The sequence below is a fragment of the Sordaria macrospora genome, chromosome 4 (assembly GCF_033870435.1).
Source record: "Sordaria macrospora chromosome 4, complete sequence".
NCBI classification, from domain to species: domain Eukaryota; kingdom Fungi; phylum Ascomycota; class Sordariomycetes; order Sordariales; family Sordariaceae; genus Sordaria; species Sordaria macrospora.
Genome location: NC_089374.1, coordinates 1,465,895 through 1,488,353, shown reverse-complemented (window position 1 = coordinate 1,488,353; position 22,459 = coordinate 1,465,895). Strand labels below are relative to the sequence as shown.

General features: G+C 52.6%; 7 protein-coding genes across 7 annotated transcripts, besides 2 other annotated features; 3 read left to right on the top strand and 4 right to left on the bottom strand.

Moving 5' to 3' along the window:
- Nucleotides 1-6,980: 6,980 nt before the first annotated feature.
- On the top strand, nt 6,981-7,852 carry SMAC4_08854 (uncharacterized protein; the record flags this gene model as incomplete). The annotated part of the gene is made up of 4 exons (XM_003343637.2): nt 6,981-7,344; nt 7,409-7,500; nt 7,575-7,651; nt 7,722-7,852. Exons 1-4 carry the CDS (start codon nt 7,171-7,173, stop codon nt 7,850-7,852), a joined length of 474 nt encoding a protein of 157 aa, XP_003343685.1. The 5' UTR covers nt 6,981-7,170.
- A 228-nt stretch (nt 7,853-8,080) lies between these two features.
- SMAC4_08853 (uncharacterized protein) lies at nt 8,081-9,094 on the bottom strand (the record flags this gene model as incomplete). Its single annotated transcript, XM_066090860.1, has 4 exons — nt 8,983-9,094; nt 8,868-8,929; nt 8,581-8,727; nt 8,081-8,335 (listed from the first exon to the last, which is right to left on the bottom strand). Exons 1-4 carry the CDS (start codon nt 9,023-9,025, stop codon nt 8,081-8,083), a joined length of 507 nt encoding a protein of 168 aa, XP_065946772.1. The 5' UTR covers nt 9,026-9,094.
- A 355-nt stretch (nt 9,095-9,449) lies between these two features.
- SMAC4_08852 (uncharacterized protein) lies at nt 9,450-9,896 on the top strand (the record flags this gene model as incomplete). Its single annotated transcript, XM_003343635.1, has 1 exon — nt 9,450-9,896. One exon carries the CDS (start codon nt 9,450-9,452, stop codon nt 9,894-9,896), a length of 447 nt encoding a protein of 148 aa, XP_003343683.1.
- Nucleotides 9,897-10,178: 282 nt separating this feature from the next.
- On the bottom strand, nt 10,179-11,630 carry SMAC4_08851 (uncharacterized protein). Its single transcript, XM_003343634.2, has 2 exons — nt 10,885-11,630; nt 10,179-10,821 (listed from the first exon to the last, which is right to left on the bottom strand). Exons 1-2 carry the CDS (start codon nt 11,293-11,295, stop codon nt 10,339-10,341), a joined length of 894 nt encoding a protein of 297 aa, XP_003343682.1. The 5' UTR covers nt 11,296-11,630; the 3' UTR covers nt 10,179-10,338.
- A 388-nt stretch (nt 11,631-12,018) lies between these two features.
- On the top strand, nt 12,019-16,974 carry SMAC4_08850 (uncharacterized protein). The gene is made up of 4 exons (XM_024655540.2): nt 12,019-12,675; nt 12,754-12,867; nt 12,922-13,799; nt 13,855-16,974. Exons 1-4 carry the CDS (start codon nt 12,632-12,634, stop codon nt 15,912-15,914), a joined length of 3,096 nt encoding a protein of 1,031 aa, XP_024511416.1. The 5' UTR covers nt 12,019-12,631; the 3' UTR covers nt 15,915-16,974.
- Nucleotides 16,975-17,874: 900 nt separating this feature from the next.
- SMAC4_08849 (uncharacterized protein) lies at nt 17,875-19,823 on the bottom strand (the record flags this gene model as incomplete). The annotated part of the gene is made up of 3 exons (XM_003343632.2): nt 17,875-18,224; nt 18,299-19,253; nt 19,445-19,823. 3 exons carry the CDS (start codon nt 19,821-19,823, stop codon nt 18,185-18,187), a joined length of 1,374 nt encoding a protein of 457 aa, XP_003343680.2. The 3' UTR covers nt 17,875-18,184.
- A 167-nt stretch (nt 19,824-19,990) lies between these two features.
- On the bottom strand, nt 19,991-21,724 carry SMAC4_08848 (60S ribosomal protein uL2). The gene is made up of 4 exons (XM_003343631.2): nt 21,647-21,724; nt 20,841-21,369; nt 20,681-20,778; nt 19,991-20,624 (listed from the first exon to the last, which is right to left on the bottom strand). Exons 1-4 carry the CDS (start codon nt 21,656-21,658, stop codon nt 20,499-20,501), a joined length of 765 nt encoding a protein of 254 aa, XP_003343679.1. The 5' UTR covers nt 21,659-21,724; the 3' UTR covers nt 19,991-20,498.
- Nucleotides 21,725-22,320: 596 nt separating this feature from the next.
- Nucleotides 22,321-22,385: a sequence feature (Short protein (SMAC4_13618, WPJ63084.1) was converted to a misc_feature.).
- A 64-nt stretch (nt 22,386-22,449) lies between these two features.
- Nucleotides 22,450-22,459: part of a sequence feature (Short protein (SMAC4_13618, WPJ63084.1) was converted to a misc_feature.) that runs on past the window's edge.

The window sequence follows — 22,459 nt, the reverse complement described above, 5'->3', positions numbered from 1 at the left end:
ACGCTGGCTGACGTCTCGACGCACTTGGGCACTCCTTTTCTCCAGGGCCCCTCTCTGTTGTGTTGTTCCTGCCCCTAGCGTGTGTGAGGCGATCCAGAAAATGCAGAAAACCCGAGGATGTTGATGGTGCGGGTCGAGACCGCAAGGGGAGATGGGACTTGGTGGAGGTTTGAGGACTGGAGACTGGAGACTGTTAATGGCGTGGAAAGCGGAAGACGGCAAACGAGACCCCGAATCAAATGTATTTGAATGGGGATTGGCGGCCGAGGGAGGGAGGGAGTGAGGATTCCTCAGGTTATTATTTGCCGGAAACCGCAACCTCAAAGCTATGTCACTGCTTTGCTTGACTGAAGTGTGTCTTTCAATATTTCGATCTTGCTGCTGCTGCCACTGAATGTTGTGTGAGCCTTGGTCAACGACCTGATCTGAGTGCCGGGCGCTTCCAGACTGGCTGAGACGACAGTGCGAATCCCAGACTAGAGTACTTCTGCTTGCTTGGGTTGACCCGGGAATCAAGACCGATCCAGCCGCTTGACTCGCTGCGGATGTCTCGAAACGGATTCGGATTCTGGTGTCTGAATGGTTTGTCTCTTGGGAGACAGTGAGTTTGTGCTGGTGGTTGCCCAGTGGTGGTTGCCAGTGGTTACCAGTCCTGTAAAAGAGGCTGCAGGGGCAGTGGTGGCAGAAGCGGAAGTGCGTGGCTCCAAGTGTGGGTGCGCCGCCAGTGTCAAATGCGTGCCGGCGGAAATGTGCCTGATGCGTTCTTGCCGAAGTGTTGGGTTTGTTGGGTGTCTGTGGGTTCGCGGGTGTCCTCCGTGGTGCCCGTCGCGATGCACCTTCCTCTTTTTGGCAGACTCGTCCGTCAGAACAGGAAACTGTCGCTGTTGTCCTCAGACTTGACGGAACGGGCGCTTGCTGGATTTGCTGGAGTCGCCGCCTACAGGCGTGTAACCGATGCAGTGCTGGCTCGTATTGGTCGGAATTCGCCCTCAAGTTGGAGAGATGCTACTCTGCGCAAAAGATAATTAACCACTATTTTCTTCCTTTTTTTTTTCGCCTTTCGATTACCCCTATTCAACAACAGACTATCGAGGAAGAAAACAAACGCTGTAAAGTACCTTAATGTGGAAACTGGTCCGGTCGATTGCTCTTGGTAAACGCCAAAGATGCGCGGTCACGACAAGGTTTTCGGGCTGCTTGCTGACGTCTACTGTCGCCTGTCGGAGCTCGGTCGTCGGGGATGCCGGATGCGCCACGCCGCAAGCAACGAAAAAAAGGGACACGGTTGAGGGACGTGGGGTGGGAGAGAGGAAAACAGGTAGAGAATCCGACAAGACGCGGGGAACGGGTGCCCAAATCCAGGGACAACAGGAGATTATATTCTTCTTATGACGGGACTCGACACGATGCCCAGACGTAACGAGCAACAAGTTGACAGCCCGAGGAAAGTTATGGTAGTCCCTCCCCTCACTTTGTTTGGGGCTGTTAGGTGTAGGGGTCCCCGCCGATTATGAAAGGGGACGACCCAGCGATAATGATGCAAGTCGTGTATGAGGTTTGTGGCTACATGGATCTAGCCCCGGTACCCACCATGTTAGGCCACATCTTTGTCCCCCATGATCCAGTGGTCCAGTGTTTGATGTTCAACGTCGCGGATCATGGGCCAGAGATCTTGCAAGTGCCAGCCCGTGCCTGAAATACCTAATGTGTTATAACAGCGGAGGCAACGGCGGGATGAGGTCTGGCAGGTCGCCGGCTCATACACAGATGTCAAATATGTACGTGTAGGTGGCCAATCAGCTTACAATTGCCTGCTGAAGTGCACCACCAGCTGTGCAGCTGTTTCGGCCTCCAATGCCCTGGCCTCTTGTTCACACATTGGCTGCTGAGATGGCCACGAGGAGTTGTGCCTTTTGGACATCGGGGTCTTTGGACGGTGTACATATGCGCATATCTTCCACGAGGATTCATGAACCGACGGGATTTGTTCTTCGGCCTTACAACTTCACACGCGGCGCGCATAATCTGGTATCAAATCAAGACGGCTCTCACAAGGCGGCGACGAGACCTCCCATCGGCACTCCAAACTTATGGTCCCCAGGCTCCCCAGAAACATGTCGAATCCATCAGTCGAATGGCTGTCGATAAGGTCAGGTAGGTACTCGATGTTGATGAGTCCGGTACGTTCCTTTTCTTGAAACCTAGCGTGATGGGGAAAGGGGCTGCAGGGGTGTTCGAGCTTTCTGGTTGGTTAGAGCCGCAGCAGCTTGTTTCCTGATGCCCCTTGCCGGCTGCCGTCTTCCCTCCCATTTGCCAAGAACTTCACTTTTCTGGCAGGCTCGACCAGTCTTCTGTATTCCTCCCCCACCATCGCCTGTGCTTCTCTCACAACATAGCCTGGCCGACCAGCCAACCTCGATTTCACCTGAAACTCGTCAACTAGAGAAGGGGGGTCTCCAAGGAGGGGAGACGAGGGGCACATCATCACCTAAACATCCGGTCCGAGCTCGCCTAGGCCAAATCCTGCGTCAAAGTGTCATTGAACGAACCGAACATCCCCCAACCCACAAGGCGAACACGAAGGCAACTTTCTGGTTGTCATCTGAGGGTGAAAGTTTGACCTGCTCCTCCTCGACTCATCACGGACCACTTCCTGGCCAAGCATCGCCCCCACGGTTGGATCAACCCAAACTCGAGTAAACTTAACCTCGAGAGATTCAAGAAAATATATTACATAACTTGAGCATCCGGAGACATATGCGTTTGACACGTACATGTAACTCAACGACGTACATACTAGAAGTGGACACCTCGACCATGAAACTTGCAATCTGTGACAGCAAAAGAATTTCCATCTCGAACGTCTGAATCGCTCGGTTCGGTGGATCTCGGGCACTTCCATGCGGAGAGGGTCACATTCTCACCCGTCCAACGTCTGGTTTGGCCCGGGCTTTTCTTACCGTGATACATACTTGGCCCATGGTCGAGACGGCCAGAGAGTCATCCTTGTCCGTTCTTCTCTGTCCTTTCGCCTTCATCTCCTTCTCTGTGAGGCGTGAGACTATTCCCTTTGAGCTGCTATAACATCTGATTCCTCCACCTGAGACACCTCCATCGGGTTCAGGACGGATGTGGGAGGCCATGGGACGGCGTTGAGAGTAGTATAAACACTACCAGTACTCGCTATGTACCGTCCACATATCCCAGAGTTTGGATATCCTTCTGCTACTGCTACGGTACGAAACGGCCATAAACATCGGCCCAGTGGGATTCCTCCTTTGACGACCCCGAGGTCCCGGAACAATTAACGCCGGCAACAGTCTATGCATCAGATAATGAATGTCGTGCAGCAAGCCGTCGACCACCATGTCACAAAGCCCTTAGCTTGAGGCTGGGCAGTCTGTTGAACGAATGGACAGCAGACTCACAATTACCGTCATCCTCGGCCGAGGTCACACCAGCCAATCTATAACAAATGAATTGATCCAGGGATCTACAGACCTCGCCGAGCTCGCCTTGGTGGAAATCGTTGCCATTGGTAACTATTTGCTCACTGGAACACATTGGCCAACTCTGGCTCAACTGGTTTACGCGTGGTGAGAATGAGAAGGAATATCTGCACGAGACACAGCCCACTGGCACAGCATCCGTTCAGTCGGTGTCAGGACGTGGCAGTCAGAAAACTTCCCTTCACATATGACGTTGTTATGGCGAGTCATCCTTTCATATCACTCGAATATTCCTGGCCCAACTATGAGTTTCTCTCCCTTCGGATCTCGGAGACTTATCCTTTCACTATTGCCTCCCGTCCATATAAAAAACCGTTCGGCTTATCGGCGGTTCAAAAGGTCCCCGTTTCTCAAGGGGGGGGGGGGGTTGTTTAATTGCTACTTCGTGTTGGCTTCAGTGTTTGATGCCACTCTGATATCGCCAGGCATCGTGTAATAACCTGGAAGCGTTGCATGCTGATATTTCCGACGAGCATTCCAGACAGCACGTTCCCTCCTTCCCAACACCACACCCGCAGCAGGGACGGTACGGAACGGTACATAACATGACATGAACTCGTGCAGGATTCTGACTCTGGAGGGGTGCGACACTGGTAGCATTGCAGGCTTGAGCCTCATTAAACATGATTACGAAACAAACCATCGACGTGCTAGGTCTTTTGGTTCGTGGGAACAGATGTTGGCAGGTTAGAAAAATAAGTAGCTTGGACGGCATGTTTGCGAATGGATGGGCCTAGCAGAGGGTGCCGGTGATCTTGTGCTTGTAGTGTGAATATATGGCTCTAGGTAGGTACAGATCGTTGCAAGTTGCATGATCACGCCCCCTAGGTAGGTAACCTTGGCATGATCGAAAGCGAAAGAGAGAGGGATAACAACATCACTTGACAGCCGTCACCAAGAAAACGCTACCAGCTGCAAAAGACCACGGCGCCTAGTTCTTAGGCAGAAGAAAACTACCAACTCAATCAGCAGCAAAATACAACCCATTCACCCCCTACCCACACTATCCTCTATCCTCCATCCACTCCCGGGTCCCCGCATTATCTTGAGTCGGACAGGACTACGATATACCATAACCAACCCCTACCTAGCTCGTGATCTCTTCGTGTCTGTGGCTCGGCGAGCCGCGGAATTACCTGTTCACTGTTTCCCCAGGGGACGAACGGGTCCTTACATGATGATCCTGGCCCCTCTGGGAGACCGGTTGAAGAGAAGCGCGGGCTATGACATGATGCTTAGGGGGAGGGTGCCAATTAGCTGCTGGGCTATTAGAAAGTGCTGTGATAAGTTGTTGTTGTTGTTGTTATTTTTAACGTCTACTTCCGCCTCCCGTAGGGCATGAGACGTGCCGCACCGGTGAGTCTAGCATACAAAATTAAGAGCAATGCCCTAACTGTCCACCAAAACCATTAATCCGAGGGCAAACCGAGGCCTATTGCCAGTGTAAATCATGTGTTGCCCATAGCGTAAACGCGGCCCAAAACTTAAAATCGAAAGGCCCAGTGGGCGAGCCGCCAGTATATGACAGTGCTGTGATAAGTGGGCTGGAAGGAGACGGTATCTGCCACTTTCTCTCTCCTTTTTTCTTTCTTCTTTCTTTTCTTCCGTGTGGCTTAATGACGTTTGTTTTGATGCCATTTCTAGGTGGAGATTATGGTCAACATATGATCTTGATAAATGACTGTAGAGGAAACGCTTCATTCTCATACACTGACGGTCCGTCAGATGAGGATTGGAACAGGTATTTGCTGCGATGGTCATGGGATATTGAAGTTGTGTTGCAGGGTGAACATCAGCGCAGTGGAATTCATCATGCGAGGATGATCATGATCAAGAACATAAGTATATGTATATACGGAACGGGGTTATTAGTTAAAGTTAAGTCATGTTCTGGGTCCGTTGCAGCCTCCCAAAGACCCCAACGACTGAGAATACATGATGAGGTGAAATATCATTGTGGGGAACAAAGATGCGTTCTAACGATTTCACTAAACTTCACACGAGGACATTCAGTTTGATTCCTTCCAAGCTTCTACTAGACCCTTTTTAACATTCCGACATCTTACCTCCTTCTCCCAACCACACCAACCCTCCATCGAGCCACACACCCCAAGCCTCATGTGGACAGAGAGAGCAACATTGCTCAAATTACCGATGCTAAATAGAAGAAGAAAAATGCGAGGATAGTCGTCTTCCACGACTAAGCTGGTTTGATCTGCAATACTAGAAACACCACGGAGTGGTAAGTTCGTCGCTTTCTTCCATCCAACATAAGCATTATCCCTATTGATAATTGCCTTCGAGGAGTATAATTCCCAAAATGGTAGCAACCTACAAAAGCATTCTCTACCGGGGCCTCCTGATTTAAGATATAGCCGTTTCTCGCCAGCCACAGCTTGACACTAAATATCAACGCAATCAACATCATCAGCACATACAATTTCCCCGTAAGCCCAATGGGCAGCATGTGTTTCGAAGTTCGCAACAAGTACCTCCCACGCACACCGGCAATGTTCTCATCACACGGAACCACCCGGCCATCTGGCCAGTTGATACCGCGCTGGAATTGGCGTTTAGTGGGGGACTTTATACGGTGCGTAGAGGGGGGCGGGTAGGTAATGCCGGAGGGATGGGGAGAGATGGGATGAAAGTCGAACAAAGTATGGGATATCACGGCATCACGGCTCAAGGTCCATCATCGGGCCCGGAATCCGTGAGCTACGAGCACGACCACAACCAATAAAGATACAGGGTAGCATTGCCGGGCGACTGTTTCAGAAGGTCACTTGCCATGGTGACTTGCTGTCTATGAACTGATTATCGTGGGATCGAAGGTCAAGTTCGCGAGGTGGGAATGTTTCCTGGGGAGACTGTCAGTCTGGTCCTCCCCAGCCTCTGACCCATGTGTTGTGATATCATTCGGAGAGGTTTCGGGTAGTGGACCCGGTATCTGACTGCGTGGTGTCTAGATAAAAAGTCTTGAATATGGGCTTCGTGTCCTGCTATTTTATGATATAACTGAACGTAAGCGTCGGCTGTACAACTGGACGGGCGAGATGAGGGGGGTTGTGGAGACACTCTGGTTTCATGACTTTTGCCCGAGCGTCCCGCAAACGCCTCAATATTGGTCACAAAACGAATTCCAAAGGTGAGCCCCTCTACGTACAGGGCGTAACCGAATCTCGAAAGGGCTCGTTCATGGTAAGGCGGGTGGTGAAGTGAGGGAGTCTCGAGTTTGTGAAATCTGGCCAAAGCTCAACTCAGCTCGGTAGAGCATCCCCGGAAGCCAACCCGACAGGCCAAATGGCTGTCCGCAGGTGGGGAAAACTGTCTGCGCTGCGGCAGGTTCGCCTAACTTTCAGGTGCAGTGAGTGGTGGGGGCAAACCGTCCTTACCTTAACAAAAGTCTTGGCAGACGGACGAACTCTTTCCACTTCTTTTCCACGCTAAAAATTTCTCCGATAACAGAGGGCGATAGAGGCTCATATCAACCAGGTTGTTGTTCACCATTCACTCGCTCGCGCGCCGCCGACAACTTGAATTCAACCCATTCTTGTGCTTTGAACGGCATATACTTATCCAAGTCAACAACGAGTCCGCTCGACGGCTGAATATTTCCCCGGCACACTTTTCGGTCACCAAGATTACTACTACAGTCAAAATGGGCAAGATCACCAAGTTCGGCGACGATGGCGAGGAGGTTACCATGAAGGAGACCCCGACCTCTCACCAGCCCGAGACTCAGGATGATGTCTCCATGGCGGATGCGGGCGAGGAGGGCGAGGAGGGCGAGGAGGAGTACGAAGAGGAGGGAGCGTCAACTAAAGTTAGACTTGTATGTGAAACCGAACAATCCTCTAGAATCATCTATAGGACCATTTTAACTAACATTGGCACAGCTTCCCGGCTCTACGCCCACTGCCGCTTCTTTCGAGTTCCTCGAGGAAAACCATACTCTTGGCAACGCTCTCAGATACGTCATTATGAAGAAGTGAGTTCTTGAGCTTCACATGTCTTCTCCTGAATGAACTGAGTTATTCCGTGTGTGCTAATACCATTTGATAGCCCTGATGTCGAGTTCTGCGCCTACGCCATTCCCCATCCCTCCGAGGCCAAGATGAACGTCAGAATCCAGACCTACGGTGCGTGACCTTCCCTCGTCCTCCTGCTGAGTAGATATTCATGGATATGTGGACTAACAGCAACATACAGAGGGCACAACCGCTGTCGAGGCGCTCCGCAAGGGCCTGCGCGACATTCAGGAACTCTGCGACGTGGTGTCGGACAAGTTCCTTGAGGCTCGCAATGACTTCGCCGAGAAGAAGGCTTCTGCGTCCGCATAACCCATCTTCTTTTCTACCTTTCCTTTTCATCGTAGTTTCACCAGCATGGGTAATGGCGTTATTGGGCTTTGGCTTGGGAGTAGTAATCCACATGGAGGGGAAGCAAAAAGAGGCATACAAACAGAGAAGAGACTTGCTGTGAGTGGATATTAAAACAAGGGGAGAAGATAAAAGGACAAGCGGTTGCGTCCATGGATGTTTCTCTGGCTTGGGTTATATACATAGGCTCTAGCGGAAAGGCTGACAACTGATACCCTTCGTTATCGCTCTTCTTAGTTGCGACCCTAAAATGAGACAAGAGTACTGTGAGCTACCCACACATCGGAACATGGTCATCACCAAGAGACAAGAAAGTTGGATGTATAGGCTTACCTGCAGGAAGCCATCGATAAAGCTGGAAGGAAGCCTCTTGGCTCCACGGAAGCTCTCCTCGTTGAAGTACGACATCATGTGAGTCGTCTGGCGCCAGAAGTTCATGGTTTCCTGATAGAGACGCATGGAGAGTCAGCGTCAAAGTACCATAACAACCACTTCGAATTGCCGACGGCGCACAACATGTGCCGGCGCTTTGATATCCCATCTTCGCGGACCCCTTGTCTGGAACCACTCCCCCTTCTCTCCATTTGGGGGTTCTCCAGATTTTGGGCATGGACCCCACTGCTGTGCCCGTTCCTAGGAATCCCCTGATTCATGTCCATGTGGATAGTGACGATGAAGTGGAGCCTTACTTGGTAGTCGGCATGGCCCTTTGTGAGCAGAACATCCACCACGTTCAACTTGTTAACGAAGCGGTTGCGCTCGAATTCCTGTCTGATGCGCGTGCGAATGACCGAGATGGGGAGGGGTAGCGAGTACATGGACTGCATCTCGGGTGTCTGTTGTATTGCGATATCCTCATTAGCAAATCCTCGGTTGGGTTGTTTCTCGCACGCCTCCCAGTATATCAATCGATATCGAACGTGTCCGTCGTCAAATGCTGGGAATCACTCGTTTCCCTATTCGTTCGTGAACGTACCGATCGGAGCCATCGCCGATAAAGGGCGAACACCCTCCGTTTGGCGTCGTCCCAGTTCGCCGCTACAATTGGCCGTCAGACTTGCTCGTTCAGCTTGGGAGCTCGGGGCACTTACACTGCCTGGTGGTGATGGCGTACTTGGTAGGTGTGATAGACATTTTGGGCCAATTCGCGACTCGAAGACCTTTGGAGGTTGTCGCCGTTCGCCAAGCTAGGTCGTCGTTCGCATGACGGCTTGTAGCTTCAGCAGTCGGTTTGGGGTAACATCAAGCTAAGCCACAGTCGCTCTTACACCCAGACTGCGGGCGCGGAGAGCACTAGCCACAACAGCAATGAGAAACCAGTGACGTTGGCGCCACAGTCGCAAGGCATTTCTGGCAGGCAAGCGCGGATCACAGCTCTCTCTGTCCAGCCGCCCACTGCAGTGCATTGAAGTTCTCACATCTTCCAAACAAACCATTGCGATATCACCGCAACTTTTGATTCTCTTCTCCCAAATATACACAACAGCGCGACACAAACTACGTACACTGATACGCCGCTCACAAAACCTCGAAACCGAGAGCCACCGACAACCTCACAATGCCCGCCATTCGCCCCGCCTCGAAGCGCAAGCCACCCCCAGAGGGCTTCGCCGACATCGAGGAGGACCTGCTCATCTTCGCCAACAAGATGAAGGACGCGCAGAACATGCCGACGGACAACATCCCCAAGCACCAGGCCAAATGGCCCATCTTCCAGATTTCGCACCAGCGGAGCCGGTACATCTACGAGCTCTACTACGAGAAGGAAGCCATCAGCAAGCAGCTGTACGAGTGGCTGCTCAAGAACGGATACGCGGACGCGATGCTGATTGCCAAGTGGAAGAAGAACGGCTACGAGAAGCTGTGCTGTTTGCGCTGCATTCAGACCAAGGAGACCAACTTCAACTCGACGTGCATCTGCCGCGTACCCAAGGCCGAGCTGAAGGAGGGCCAGGATGTGCAGTGCGTGAGCTGTGGGTGCAGAGGGTGTGCCACTGGCGATTAAAGAGAAGGAGAACGGGGTGGGGTTATTGCGAGACTGAAGAGGGAATCGGAGGGGACAAACAACAATTTTCAAGATCGAAATGTGATGGAGAAACCATGGGAGGCGGGAGCGAGCAGGAGCCGGCGAGCGGCTATTCCGCACCGCGATAATGATACCAACAATATCTCTTTTTGAAGCCCGCATTTGGGAGGTGGGATAGAGGCGTTACGGGAGGAGAGGGTAAGACAATATGCTTTCTCCTTTGCAAAGCTATGCCTGATGCTTACTGTTTCGGAAGCAGATATAACAACCTCACGAACATGCTCTGTCATGATATGGAATGTGAGCACTCAATCAGCATGTTTCCGTTTTGGCTGTGCAATATTATGCTTCAGTTGCTCGAGACTAATGGAATTCGCTTGGTCAAGCGTAGCGGATCCTCTCTTGCCCACTTCCTCTGTTATCACCCTCTAGCGAATCCAGTCTTCCGTCCTCCACGACCAAATCTCACGCTGGAGGGCACAAACTGCAGTGCCGACATCTTGCCTACCAAGTCGCCCATATCCACGTCAACCGTCTCCTTCACCGGCTCCTCATGCTGTTCGTCAGTCATCTCAGCTTCAGTTTTCGTCGATGTTGGAGCGGTCTCAAGCTCGGGCTGGTCTACTTCCATCTGCCCTTCCATTTGCTTCTCCTTCGTCTCTGAGGGAGGTTTTGACTTGGAGGTGGGCTTGGGCTTCGGAGAGCCCGTTTTTGTTGCCGTTGTCGGTGCCCTGTTGCCCGGTTTCCGCCGCTCATCCAGCAGCATCGATTGCCGCCCGTCGATACCGTGCAGGGTCACCGCGAAGAAGAAATTTCTGGGATACATGTGCTTATCGATGAGATGCATCCGTCGCTTTTGGGGCGTCATGCATTTCCGGTCGCAACCTTCCACGAAGCAGGAGTACTGCAGCGTTGGTTAGCGGCCAGACCAGATGGGAAGGAGGAGGAGCAGGAAGACAGGACATACCGTGTGTTCACCTCTGTCTCTTTTGACAGACATAAAGGAGTCATGATTCTCCTCGATGTGCAGCCCGAGCAGATAAGCCGAGGGGAAGTTCTTACGGCACTCGAGACACCGGTTGGTGTGGGTGCTGTTGTAATGGGATTCGTACTCGGAGTAGGTCGAAAACACCAGTATGTCCTTGTGTGGCGGCAGCGAACACTTCATCTGCATCCCGGCTTGGCTGGGGCTTTCGGCGGGATCCAGCTCAGCGATCTTGGCAGCGGGTGGTGAACCGGAGACATCGGCGCTGGTAGATCGGCTCGTTGTTGTACCGGTGGTATCACCTGTGTGCTGTTGGTCTGCTGGATAAGGAGATAATGCTGTTTGTTGTTGGGACGGAGGGTCCTCCTTCTCCGGTTCGCGTGACCGCTTCATGTTTGTGCCTTTTTGGTGTTCTTTGACGGCGATGGCTGTACCTGAGATCTGTTGGTCATGGGCTAGGTATGCTGCCTGCTACCCTTACCCTTTGTTGCGTATCTGGTAGCGACGTTGGTTGTGGTGAATCAGACCGGTAGTAACCTTGTCGTGGAATAACTCGATACTGTGGTTTCTCTAACCAACTTTACTCCTTGAAAATGGGAATTCAATGTTTTGTGCGGTTCATTCCTCTCAATTACAAATGGTATGTACGTAGGTTGTTCGCATATGACTGTTTGTTTGTAAGTGGTAGGTTGGCGCAAGCTCAGATGTTGGGTGTTGGAGTGGAATCCGATGTCGACAGATGATGTGAAAAGACAGCCCCAGCCGGACGGGAGTGAAGGCAAATGTGCACGAGCCAACTGCCCTTCGCGATACCTACTAGGTTGTTAGCGTTGCTAGAGCGCCGTTGGTGCTGGAAACCTTCACCAACCCAGCTAACGACTTCGCCCCCAGCGTGTTTCATCCGGGCGATCTCCGCTGATTGGGCCGCTAGAGCGAGCTGGTGCTTCTCCAGGAGGGGCTTTCCATTTGTACATCGGCCTTCCAAGTCGCAGCAGTCCAACGTCAAAGGACCCGACTCTTTGGCGAGCGGCAGAGAGGACGGACCACACACATGATTGCGCGCGTGAATCCCTTCAACTTTTTGCATCTCTCTACATATCCGACCCAACTCTTTTTTTTTTTTTGTTGCTGAGACCCGATCTTTGTTTTTGGGGTTCCGCCTTGCGCGCGTCACCGGATCGGCATAGGATTTCTCTTAACGACCACCCACCCACTACGCCCGCCGCGTGCTCGTCTCCGATTGCTGCGATACGGGTCTCGCCTCGCCGTTCTAGTCATACAATTTTTTGTCCCGCCTTCCAATGTGCTCAACATCGCCGGACCGTCGTCGACCTGCAGCCCGCAAGACGCAGCGCCCTCCTGCGCACATCCGCCGAAGACAAGTTCTGAATGAGTGATGGAGCACTTGCAGTACAACCGCCCCCATCTCGGTTTGTCCAGGCTTAGAGCTTGATGCTCAGTTACCCGGAATCTGCACATAACATTTACCTACCTACTCCGGTAGACCTCCGACTACGACACGCCGAAACTCTGCGCATACTTCGGCATACTTACATACTCCTGCTCGGGCGCCCACCCCCAACCCTCATACATAAACGCTCCAGTCCCCCCTCCAGACGGACGCCCATCGATCTTGTCTCGTCTCCTTGCCCTTTCTTCTCCGCACAACAACTTTTATCCGTAGCGGGTGACATCAACTGCTCGTCGACACTGCGCCCAACCCGGAATCATGGCGACTACAGGTGCAATCCCAACGGCCGAGGAGGCATGGAAGTGAGTGGCCTTTGAGCCTGGGCATAACGGTTGGATTGTTCACGAAAGAGACTCTTGCTAACGAAGTTGGTGTCGTAGGGCGGCCCAGAAGGTTCGAGCTGCAATCCACAAGGAAACCCAAAGCATCCAGCATGGCGGACCGGGTTCGAACGAGGAGGCTCGCTTCCAAAAGATTGAGAAGCTAATGGAAAAGTGGGAGCTGTCCGTGACCAACAAAGACTTCATGTTTGACTAATACGCTGCTAGCTACCGTCTCCATTGCGTTAGCATTATCTGGACCGATATTCGCGCGGCGAGCGAACTGGACGTCGAGCAAACCCTCTGGAGCACCCATAGCATGGTCACGAATACCTACCGAAACGCCATCGGAAAAATCCAGGGATCTGGTCAAGCGGTCCACAAGCGCAGCATAGAGAAGCTCTACCTGGCCTTCCTCAAGACGACCCAATATTTCTACAAGGGCTATCTCCAGCGCGTGTGCGCTCGCTACAACATGAAGGCACTGAAGCGTATTGCTCGCATGGCCGATCTCGAGGACATGTCTGTGCCGGACGAAGACAGGGTCGACCCCGCTGCTGCGAATCTTGAAGGGCTTGTCACCGCGTCCTGCCACAGAACTCTCGTCTATATGGGCGACTTGGCCAGATACCGCACTCTCATCCGCTCCAAGGACCGCCGCTTCGATACCGCCCTGGCTTACTACTCAATGGCCAACGACCTCATGCCAGAGTCTGGATTTGCCCATCACCAGAGTGGGCACATTTATGCCACCCTCGAGAACCATCTTGAGGTTGTCTACCACTTCTACCGCGCCATCGCATGTGACAAGCCGCACCCGAATGCCCCGGCCAACCTCGAAACCGAGTTCAAAACCCTCCGCAAGCGTAAAGCTGCTGCCGCGGCCAAGGGCAGTGACGATGCCATGATCTCTTGGTTTGTCAAGCTCCATGCCTTTTACTCAAAGGGAGAAGAGTTCAACGAGCGCAAGGAACTTGAAGCCGAGGTTGACACTCGTTTGGCCTTGGCTTTGACCAAGAGCAACCAAGCTGATGTCACCAAGGTTCTTCTGAAGATGGTGCTGATCAACATCACGGCTTACGTTGTCGGAAAGAAGAACGTTGAAGGTAAGCTGAATTACCGGCAACTATTACATGTCTGGATACTAACATGGCTGTGTAGCCGGTTGGACCGCCGAGAGATCCCTGTCCTGCCAGTTCATCTTGTTGCAAAACGTTCGTGTGATTCATACGATCTCCCGCATCCTCCACGAGGAGGTTCAGGATATCCTTCGACGTCCGGCTGCCCCTAGTGCTGCCTCCGCAAAGAAAGCGGATACGGCTAGCAGATATACTGCCACCTTCCAACGCACGCTGCCCCTTTTGCGCGTGTATATGGCCTGGCTTTGCTCCTACAGCAAGGACATCGTGGACTTCCAGGCCTACCTGGAGCCCCTTTACGGAAACATGTGCAAGGCTCTTGCCCGCGCGCTTACCGTTCTGTTCGAGCTGTGGCTGAGCGATACTAAACTCAAGTCTATTGTGCCCTACCAGTTCCCCGAGGACGAGGAAACCATTGGTATCAAATGCTTGAACGGGCCCGACCTTCATGACGGCTGCCAGCTGTCTTACGATCCCACCACTTGCCAGCCGAAGCCCAGGGCTGAGGACGTCAAGGATGCCAGCTTTACGGAGGACGACGTTGCCTTCACTCGCATCTTCGATGTCCTCTTCTGTGCGATCGATCTTGCTGAACGCTCGACTTTTCCTCTTGTGGTCTGCAAACTTATGGAGGACTCGCGTGAGGTCACCAAGTTCGCGTATGCGGAAGGTGGAAAACAGCAGCCCGTTGCGCAGTCTGAAGTTGAACAGCGGCCCTCTCCCGAGACTGGATTCCCGGTTACCGAGGATATCCCGTCTCCCATTGTTGACCAGGTTCCTGTGAACGCTCCGGTTGCGGCCTCTCTTACGGCCCCCGTTGCTGCCCCAGTTACCGCTCCTGTCACGGCACCTATTGAGGAGGTTGCTCTGGACAGTCTGGACGAGTTTGCCGAAGATCGCGATTTTTACAGAGACCCCAAGGAGATTCAGCCTCCTGTGAGCCAGCCTTCGGTTTCGCGTGCCCCGAAGGCACCGCAGGCCGCTTCAAACTCCGAGTACTCCATCGACGCCCAAATGTACCAGCTCTTGAGCGATTTCCTTGCTCCCCCGGATACGACCGGCCATTCTCGGAAGCCCAGCAGCCATGGACAAGACGAGACTTCGTACGGAATTGGTTCTGCCACCGCTAACGAGCTTCGGAATGCTTTCGGATCTCCTAGCCCAGGCTCTGGTTCCGGACAAGGTTCCGCTTCTGGGTCGGCTCCTGGGTCAGCTACTGCCAGAGGATTCCAGCAATTGCCCTGGAACTACTTCTACACTCCTGGCACTGCTGACAACGAAGTTCCGAGGTCTTCTGTTGGTCGTGGTACTCCCGGTTCTTGGGGAGGACAGGGATCGCCGTATATGCATTCCAAGAGCATGAGCAACGCGGCAATGCCATCAGGAGCCTCAATCACCACTGGCCCCAGCACTATTGAACAGCAACTTGCCAACCAACTGGCCAGCCTTATCCCGTCCACTTCCGCGAAGCATCAGGCTGCTTCTCCCCGCGGTGCGTGGCCGGAGCTGGGACAGGCATCAGCTTCGCATACCAGGCAACGGTCCAGTGTCGGCCAGCCTGGTACTGGTTGGAATACTACGGCCACCAATCCCTCCGGGTTGTGGGGCGACATGCCCAACTCCCCGTTCTCCTCTATGACCTTCTCAGGTGCGACTTCTAGCCTTCCTCCGGTCAATAGTCCTTGGGGCCTGCCAGCAAAGTCCCACTGGGATGCTATTCCCAACCGCAACCCCAGCGTGTCATCCCAGCCCAAGTCTGCCGGGCTTGCTGGTAGGATTCCCCCGGGCTTTGGCCCTCGAAACTCGAGCCCCAGTGGCACATATGGAAATGGGGGACAGTTTGATGCATTCAACGGCTTCGGACAGAGTGGCATGGCTACCAGGACCGCACAGCAAAATGCTTTCAACCAGTCAAACGCTGGCGCGTATGCCTCTTCTCAGGTTGACGAGTACAACAGGCAAGCTCTTATGAATGCTTGGGCTAATGACTGCGAGCGCACCTCAGCTGCTTTCGCTGGCGCACCTCCAGGCTTCGGAGCTGGCGGAAGGCCTCAGCCCCCTCCTGGCTTCCCGAAGCGTTGAATGTCGACGCTGATCACAGGTCAAAACATGAACACTGGTTTTCACCATACTGGGACTCTTCAGTGATGGCAACAACGGTCAAAAGGTCGACGCCTGTCGCCTACAAATCTGCGTTAAGGACTCATCGGCTTAGTCTGATTGGGAATCTACAGCATTGCTGGTAGCGAATATCGACACCACAACGTTTTGCGGCAACACGTTCACGATCACTTGCTAAGCGATAATCCACCCGATATTGCATTGGGGCAAACAGGTGACAAAAATGGTCAAGGACATTGGCGATGGTTCCTGGTCATACCATGATGGAGGCTTCAATCATTTGGGCTGTCCTTGATGCCTCGGCTGTTGGTTGTCTGGGCGTCTACGTTGTCTGACCCTTGGGAGTCGGGCAAAGATGATGAGCCATACCAAGCATAGGGAGCACCAGTATACAAGTAGATGGCACCCGCTCGAGACGGAATCAGCAAAAGCCGGAAGGCTGTTCGCCCACCTTCGGAGTTATTCCGCTTACCTTCTGATTCCTTTACTATTGCGTACCGCGCATACGTCTTGGATTCGTTTCACTATTTGCGCGTTTGGTCTTTTCGGCCTAAGTCGTCCCTTGATCCAGTCACTTACTGGAAGCAAGTGTGTAGGTTCTTGTTGATTTCGTCTGTCTCGCCTCTCTTGAGCGACGGAATCCAGCGTATCATCATTAACCAAACTACGTGGCTTTAAGGAATTTTTGAAAGGAGGAAAACAGGTGAAGAACACGGTGGAGGAGCGAAACAACCAAGAAGCGATCTGGTTTCCGTTCTTAAGGGGATATGATGGATGATAGGAGCAAAAGAGAAATCGGGAACATGATCCAGAGGGATGAAGACAAGTGAGAAGAAGAGGAACAAGGAAAGAATGCAAGAAACAACGCATCCAAAAGCATAATTTTGAGTTTTACCAGATTGACACACGCAAGCTTCGATACTTGACTTTTACACAAACCATTAAAACTTTACGAGAAAACATTCAAGGCTAAATTGCCATACACCATGTCTGTGCGATGTCTTCTTCCATATGCCTCTCTGATCGGGGCATGTATATATACACGCTGGCATGTTTGGGCTGTTGGTAACCTGTTTCGTTCTCAACAGATAAATACCTAGATGCCTTCCGAGGTCCAGTCTCATCGGTGCCCTGCCCAAACAACCGAACCCACTTCCCTACCACGATGAAGCCATGAGAGGTATGTACCTTACCTACCTAATGTGGTCAACGGCAAACCGGGTGTTAACCGACCAAGTTGCGAAGGAGTGATCATGCAAGGAATTTGATGCACCATTAAGAAGGAGGAAGAAGAATGGTATGAGAAAAGGAAGGGACGAGAAAAGGGGAGTTGAAAAAAATCTGGATGATCTTCAACCGCGAAGTATCGCCCAGCCGCAACCACAAAAGCTGAGCCGGGTAGGCAGAAGTAAGCGGCAGTCTTTCCGACATTGTTGCTAAAGTGAAAGAACCGCTACGAGTAGTAAGCCAAGGATCTTAGCACGTATATGAAGACAGATCAAGAAGGACTTCCTAGAAGCATCGTGCTCATGATTTTTATAAGCTGGAGCTGATCCAAACCCAGCCGTGAAAATTTTCATATTGGGCGAGAGATCAGCACTTGTAGGTAATTTAAGAATTCTCTCGGCCGAGCGTCATGAGGATACGAAGACTGTCTGTGTTCAAGTGTTCCGCCGACGCTGAACCTACCTGGAAACTAGGTGACAGGTATCAACATCGAGCCATACACGGTAAGCGCAGAGGGTTCAGGAATATGGCCGTTGATGAGGGAAGCCATTCTTTGAACCTGGTTTGAGAGTCCCGCTGTCAGACCCCAACCCATGCATTCATAGTCAATCCAGCTTCTCGAGCTTCTTTATACCAGCTTCGTTCAAGCCATGTCACTCTTGCAATCAATGACTCTAGCAAAGGTATAGATAGATAGTATACGTTGATTGCCGTAAAAACCCCCGTGGTATATTGTGCCGTTGTTGAAACCCAATTTTGTTGACCTTAGATGCCGACTTCTTTGACCCTATGCCAAGATCTTTTCAAACCATGTGATGTGTATGTAGTAAAGTACCCCAAGCCTAATGTTAAATGACCTCCTGGATACCTTATAACCAATACGCCCTGCCCCTTCTCCCATTGCCGACTGAACAGCAGGATAATGATCTACCTATCTACTCTTCTTCGTTTTCTTCTTCTTCCCCTCACTCCTTGCTAACTAAACCAAAGCTGGTCTCCCAGATTTAGTTGTGGCCGGGGTAAGACTGCTTGGGGAAGGGGTAACTGTTGAGACAAGGAGTTAGTCATTGGCTGTGGAATGATAAGCAGTGCAGAATAAGAGACTTGTGGAAACTTACGAAGGACCAAGCTCCTGGATAGAGAGCTTAGCAAGCCACTGGCCCATGTGGATGGACTCCTCGAGGGACTTGCCCTCAACAACACCGGCGGCGAAGCCACCGGCAAAGGCATCACCGGCACCGTTGGTGTCGTTGATCTTGGCGGGATCGATGGAGTGGACGGGGAACTCCTTGACCTCATCCTCGCCCTGGACGGCAACGATGGTAGGCTCGGTGCCCTGGGTGATGATGGCAACACGCTTGCGCTGGGTGTTCTCCTTGGGGAGGTTGGCAAGAGCCTTGGCGATCTCCTTAACATCAGTGATGTTGAGGCCGTGGGACTCGGCGTAGGCGGCGGCCTCACCCTCGTTGCCGATCACGTAGTCCCAGTAGGGAGCAGAGGCATCAAGGGGCTCCTTGAAGAACTGGCAAATGAAGGGGGCGGAGAGAGAGAGGATGAAGGGCTTGTTGCCGCTGGCAGCCTGCTTGGCGAGCTCCATGATGGCAGGAGGGCAGACGGTGAAGTGGTAACCACCGACATAGTAAACCTCAGCGTTCTCGACGAGGGACCAGACCTCGGGCTTCTTCAAGTGCTCAAGGTCGTAGTGGTTGGCGGCACCGAGCTCGGTGCACATGGAGCGGTTGTGGCCAGTAATGACAACACCGCAACGGCCGGTGTTGATCTTGGGGTCGACACGGTACTCGACGCGGAGGCCAGCCTGCTTGACAGCATCGTGGAGGATGGCGGCGTACTTGTCGTCACCGACACCGCCGAGGTAGACGACGCTGTTGGGAGGGAGGAGGTACTGAGCACCGCGGGCGGTGTTCTGGGCAGCACCACCGGCGATCAGCTTAGCATCGTAGTTCTGAAGGAGGTCCTCGAAGAGGCCCTGGTGCTTTTCCTCGGCGAGGATGGCGTCGTTGGCCTTGAGGCCGTACTTCTCGAGGAGAGCCTCATCGCCAAAGGCCTGGATGTCTGGAAGCTGGCTGTTAGCTGCATGCTCACGCAGGTTTTGACCATAGTTAAGCAGGAAGTTGCGCCATAGTGCTGCGGGGCGAAACCGGGCATATGGAAAGCCGCTTGAACTGGTGCCCAAGAAAATTGGCAGGCGCCAATTCAAGCGCAAGGAAAGAAGAATTGGCGTGGGACGGGAGAGTAGGGCTCACCGAGAAGGGGGTTCTCGAGGCAGAGAAGTCTGTAGTCCTTGTTGGCGGCCATCTTGTCTAGTGAGTTGCTACGAATGCTGAAGCGACTTGGTGTTGTTGTGTGGAAAGAGTTGTTGGCTAGAATAATATTCGAAGCTGACAGCGAGAAGCAGCCCACGGCGGGGTAGCAACCGCGCAAGGGGTTCAAGGTGGAATTCGCCGTAGCCGTAAGGATTGGGCTCACTGGGGCGGTGGAGTAGAAACTCCGAGCTGCCCCATCAGGACTGGATCGACCACAGCGGCGAGCTCCAATAGCAAGTGGAAATGAGACACTGATGAGAGACTCAATATTTCCAGTGATGATACGTTTCGGCCGAGTTATCAATAGCGTGTTGAGCATTTCAGTTGGACCTCAGTTGGTGAGACCGCGAGGAGGAGCTGGAGATCGCACGACAATAGACACCACGCTGGAACAGGGCAAGTACTTATTGCTGTTGTGCATTGCACATGGAAGTACATTTAGTAGCTGCTAGTATGTCAAGGGAGCATCCAAGCAAACGGTCCCTTGTCTCCATCATTTGACGTCAGGTGCGCCAGTACGTGCACAACAGCGTAGAGCAATTGGGTATCATGTTTTCTCCCTGCTAACATCAAGAGTATCAGATGCCACATAGAGTTGTCTTCTCTTCCTTTCGCATTACCCATCATACATAGTCTTGTCACGATGTGTAGACTAGTAGCTGTAGTTGCTTCCTTTTGACCGAAGAAAAACGATCATGTCCGCTCATCAATTTGCCTAGGATGATAGTTATCATGCCCTTCCGAGTTTCCTTCATGCGATGACGTGACCTGAACTCTTCGGGTCATGCTCGCCCACCATATGAGAGAACACGGCTCGCATCTGGCACCCGTCTTGCTGCTTTGTGTGGTGGGAATCATTTTTATTCCGGTACGTTCCAAGATGCTTGCAGAAAGAGGAAGTCTCCCAGCCGCCTTCGCAGTCCCGTAACTACAAAGCAGCAAAGACCAATGCAATCCCAGAAACCCCAGCCCAGATGACAAACAAGAAATCGCTTTACTCCTTGGTCTTCTGGGTACCGCGGAGGAGACCAGTTCTCCTGGCGGCAATGAGACCCGCCTTTTGACCCTGGGCAGCGTACCTGGAGATGGTAGAAGCCTTACCAATATGTTGGTGGTTACCCTGTAGCACCATGTCAGCTCGCGATCATCAAAGTCCTGGATACCTGCAAAACTTACACCACCGTGAGGATGGTCGACGGGGTTCATGGCAACACCACGAGTCTTGGGCCAGCTGTTGCGCTTGACAGCGAACTTATGCTTGGCGCGAGAAGCCTCTGTAGAATTGGTCAGCACTTCCGCTCTTTCTAGAGAACCACGGATACCGGGAGAAACGTACTAAGAAGGGGCTTGTCGGTACGGCCACCACCGGCAACGATACCGATCATGCCACGAGCGCTGCTGGAGACAACCTTCTTGGCACCGGAGGGGAGCTTGATGCGGGTCTTGCCCTCCTCGGGGTTGTGGCCGACAACGGTGACGTAGTTACCGGAGGTACGGCCGATAGCACCACGGTCACCAACCTTCTCCTCGACGTTGGAGACAACGGTACCCTCAGGGACGGAGGCGAGGGGGAGGACGTTGCCGACGGTGAGAGCGGCGTTCTTGCCGGCGTAGATGAACTGGCCGGTGTACATGCCCTCGTTGGCGATGAAGGTCTCGCTCTGCTTCTTGAACTTGTAGGGGGAGTTGAAGACAACGCGGGCGAGAGGAGCACCACGACCGGGGTCGTGAATGATCTCCTTCACAACACCACGGATGTAGCCGTGGCGCTCGGCATAGTCGAGAGATCTGAACTTAGCCGGGGCCTTGTTCAACCGGGTGTTGGCGGTGAAGATGGAACCGCGGCCCTTACGTTGGTTGCGAATCTGAGGGTAGAAGATGCATGGTCAGCATCGCCATCACTGCCGTTTCGTTCTCCGAGTCCTTCCTCCGCCGTGTGTGGCCATGTGCTGTTGATTGCCAAATATCCTCTCGATTCGATCACTTCCAAATCTCCCAATCGCCCCCTTGCCGCCCTGGGCGCCGAATTTCTGCAATCGTCGGTTTTCCCCCCATTGTCGTCGTCGGTTTTCGAGATTGGAAATTTCGTCGCGATCGTTTCGAGAGAACAGCTGGATAATGAAGATATCGGGATTTACTTACGACGCGACCCATTTTGTCCCTCCTACCTCAAATGATTGAAAGTAAAGGCCGGGTTTCGGTAAGTTGAAGGTTGAGTTGCGCTTCGTAAAAAGCTCCCGAAGTCAGAGCAAGACGATATTTTTCCAAATTCTTGTGTGGACTTGCGCGAAAATGAAGCCACACCCTAGGCCTGTGCGGCTAGCCGAGCTGCCCTAACGCGGGGAGTGGGTGTGGCTGACAGCCAGGGACGTGTGGCTTACGCTCCGTTTAAGTGCTTAATTGCATCACGTGGAGACGCAATCAGACGCTGCAAACGCCCGTGACTGGACGCTCCCCTTCACGGCGAGCCTTGTGCCATTCACTTCACATCGTTGTCACTTCCATCAAAATAACTTCAGGTTTATGTGAATAGTGTCGCATACTTTCCTTGTAATAAACTGGAATGTTGCCTAAGCCTCATATCTTGCTTTGCAATGTGACGATTCTGTCTTTCGCTGTGTCGAGATGCTGTTCTCAATCGCATTGCATTTCGCAACTTGATGCGACGGACAGTGTAGAGTCTTCCGCTGTAACAATGTCACACGGTACGCGGACGTTCCATCAGGTCACGCCAAAAGCAGGAACGCCACCCACTTCCTATCGTCATCCGCCCAACTTCACACCTCCCGCCGGATTGACACTTGGACGCTGCAGTGATGCCAGCCACGATAACCTTCAACACAGGAGCGAACCAAACGAAGAACTGCAGGCCTCTAGTTAAGTACGATAGATACATTATTTTTGCCCTTTCAATTTCACCCCGATGGTGTCTAACATTTGGCCAGGTGCGATCAA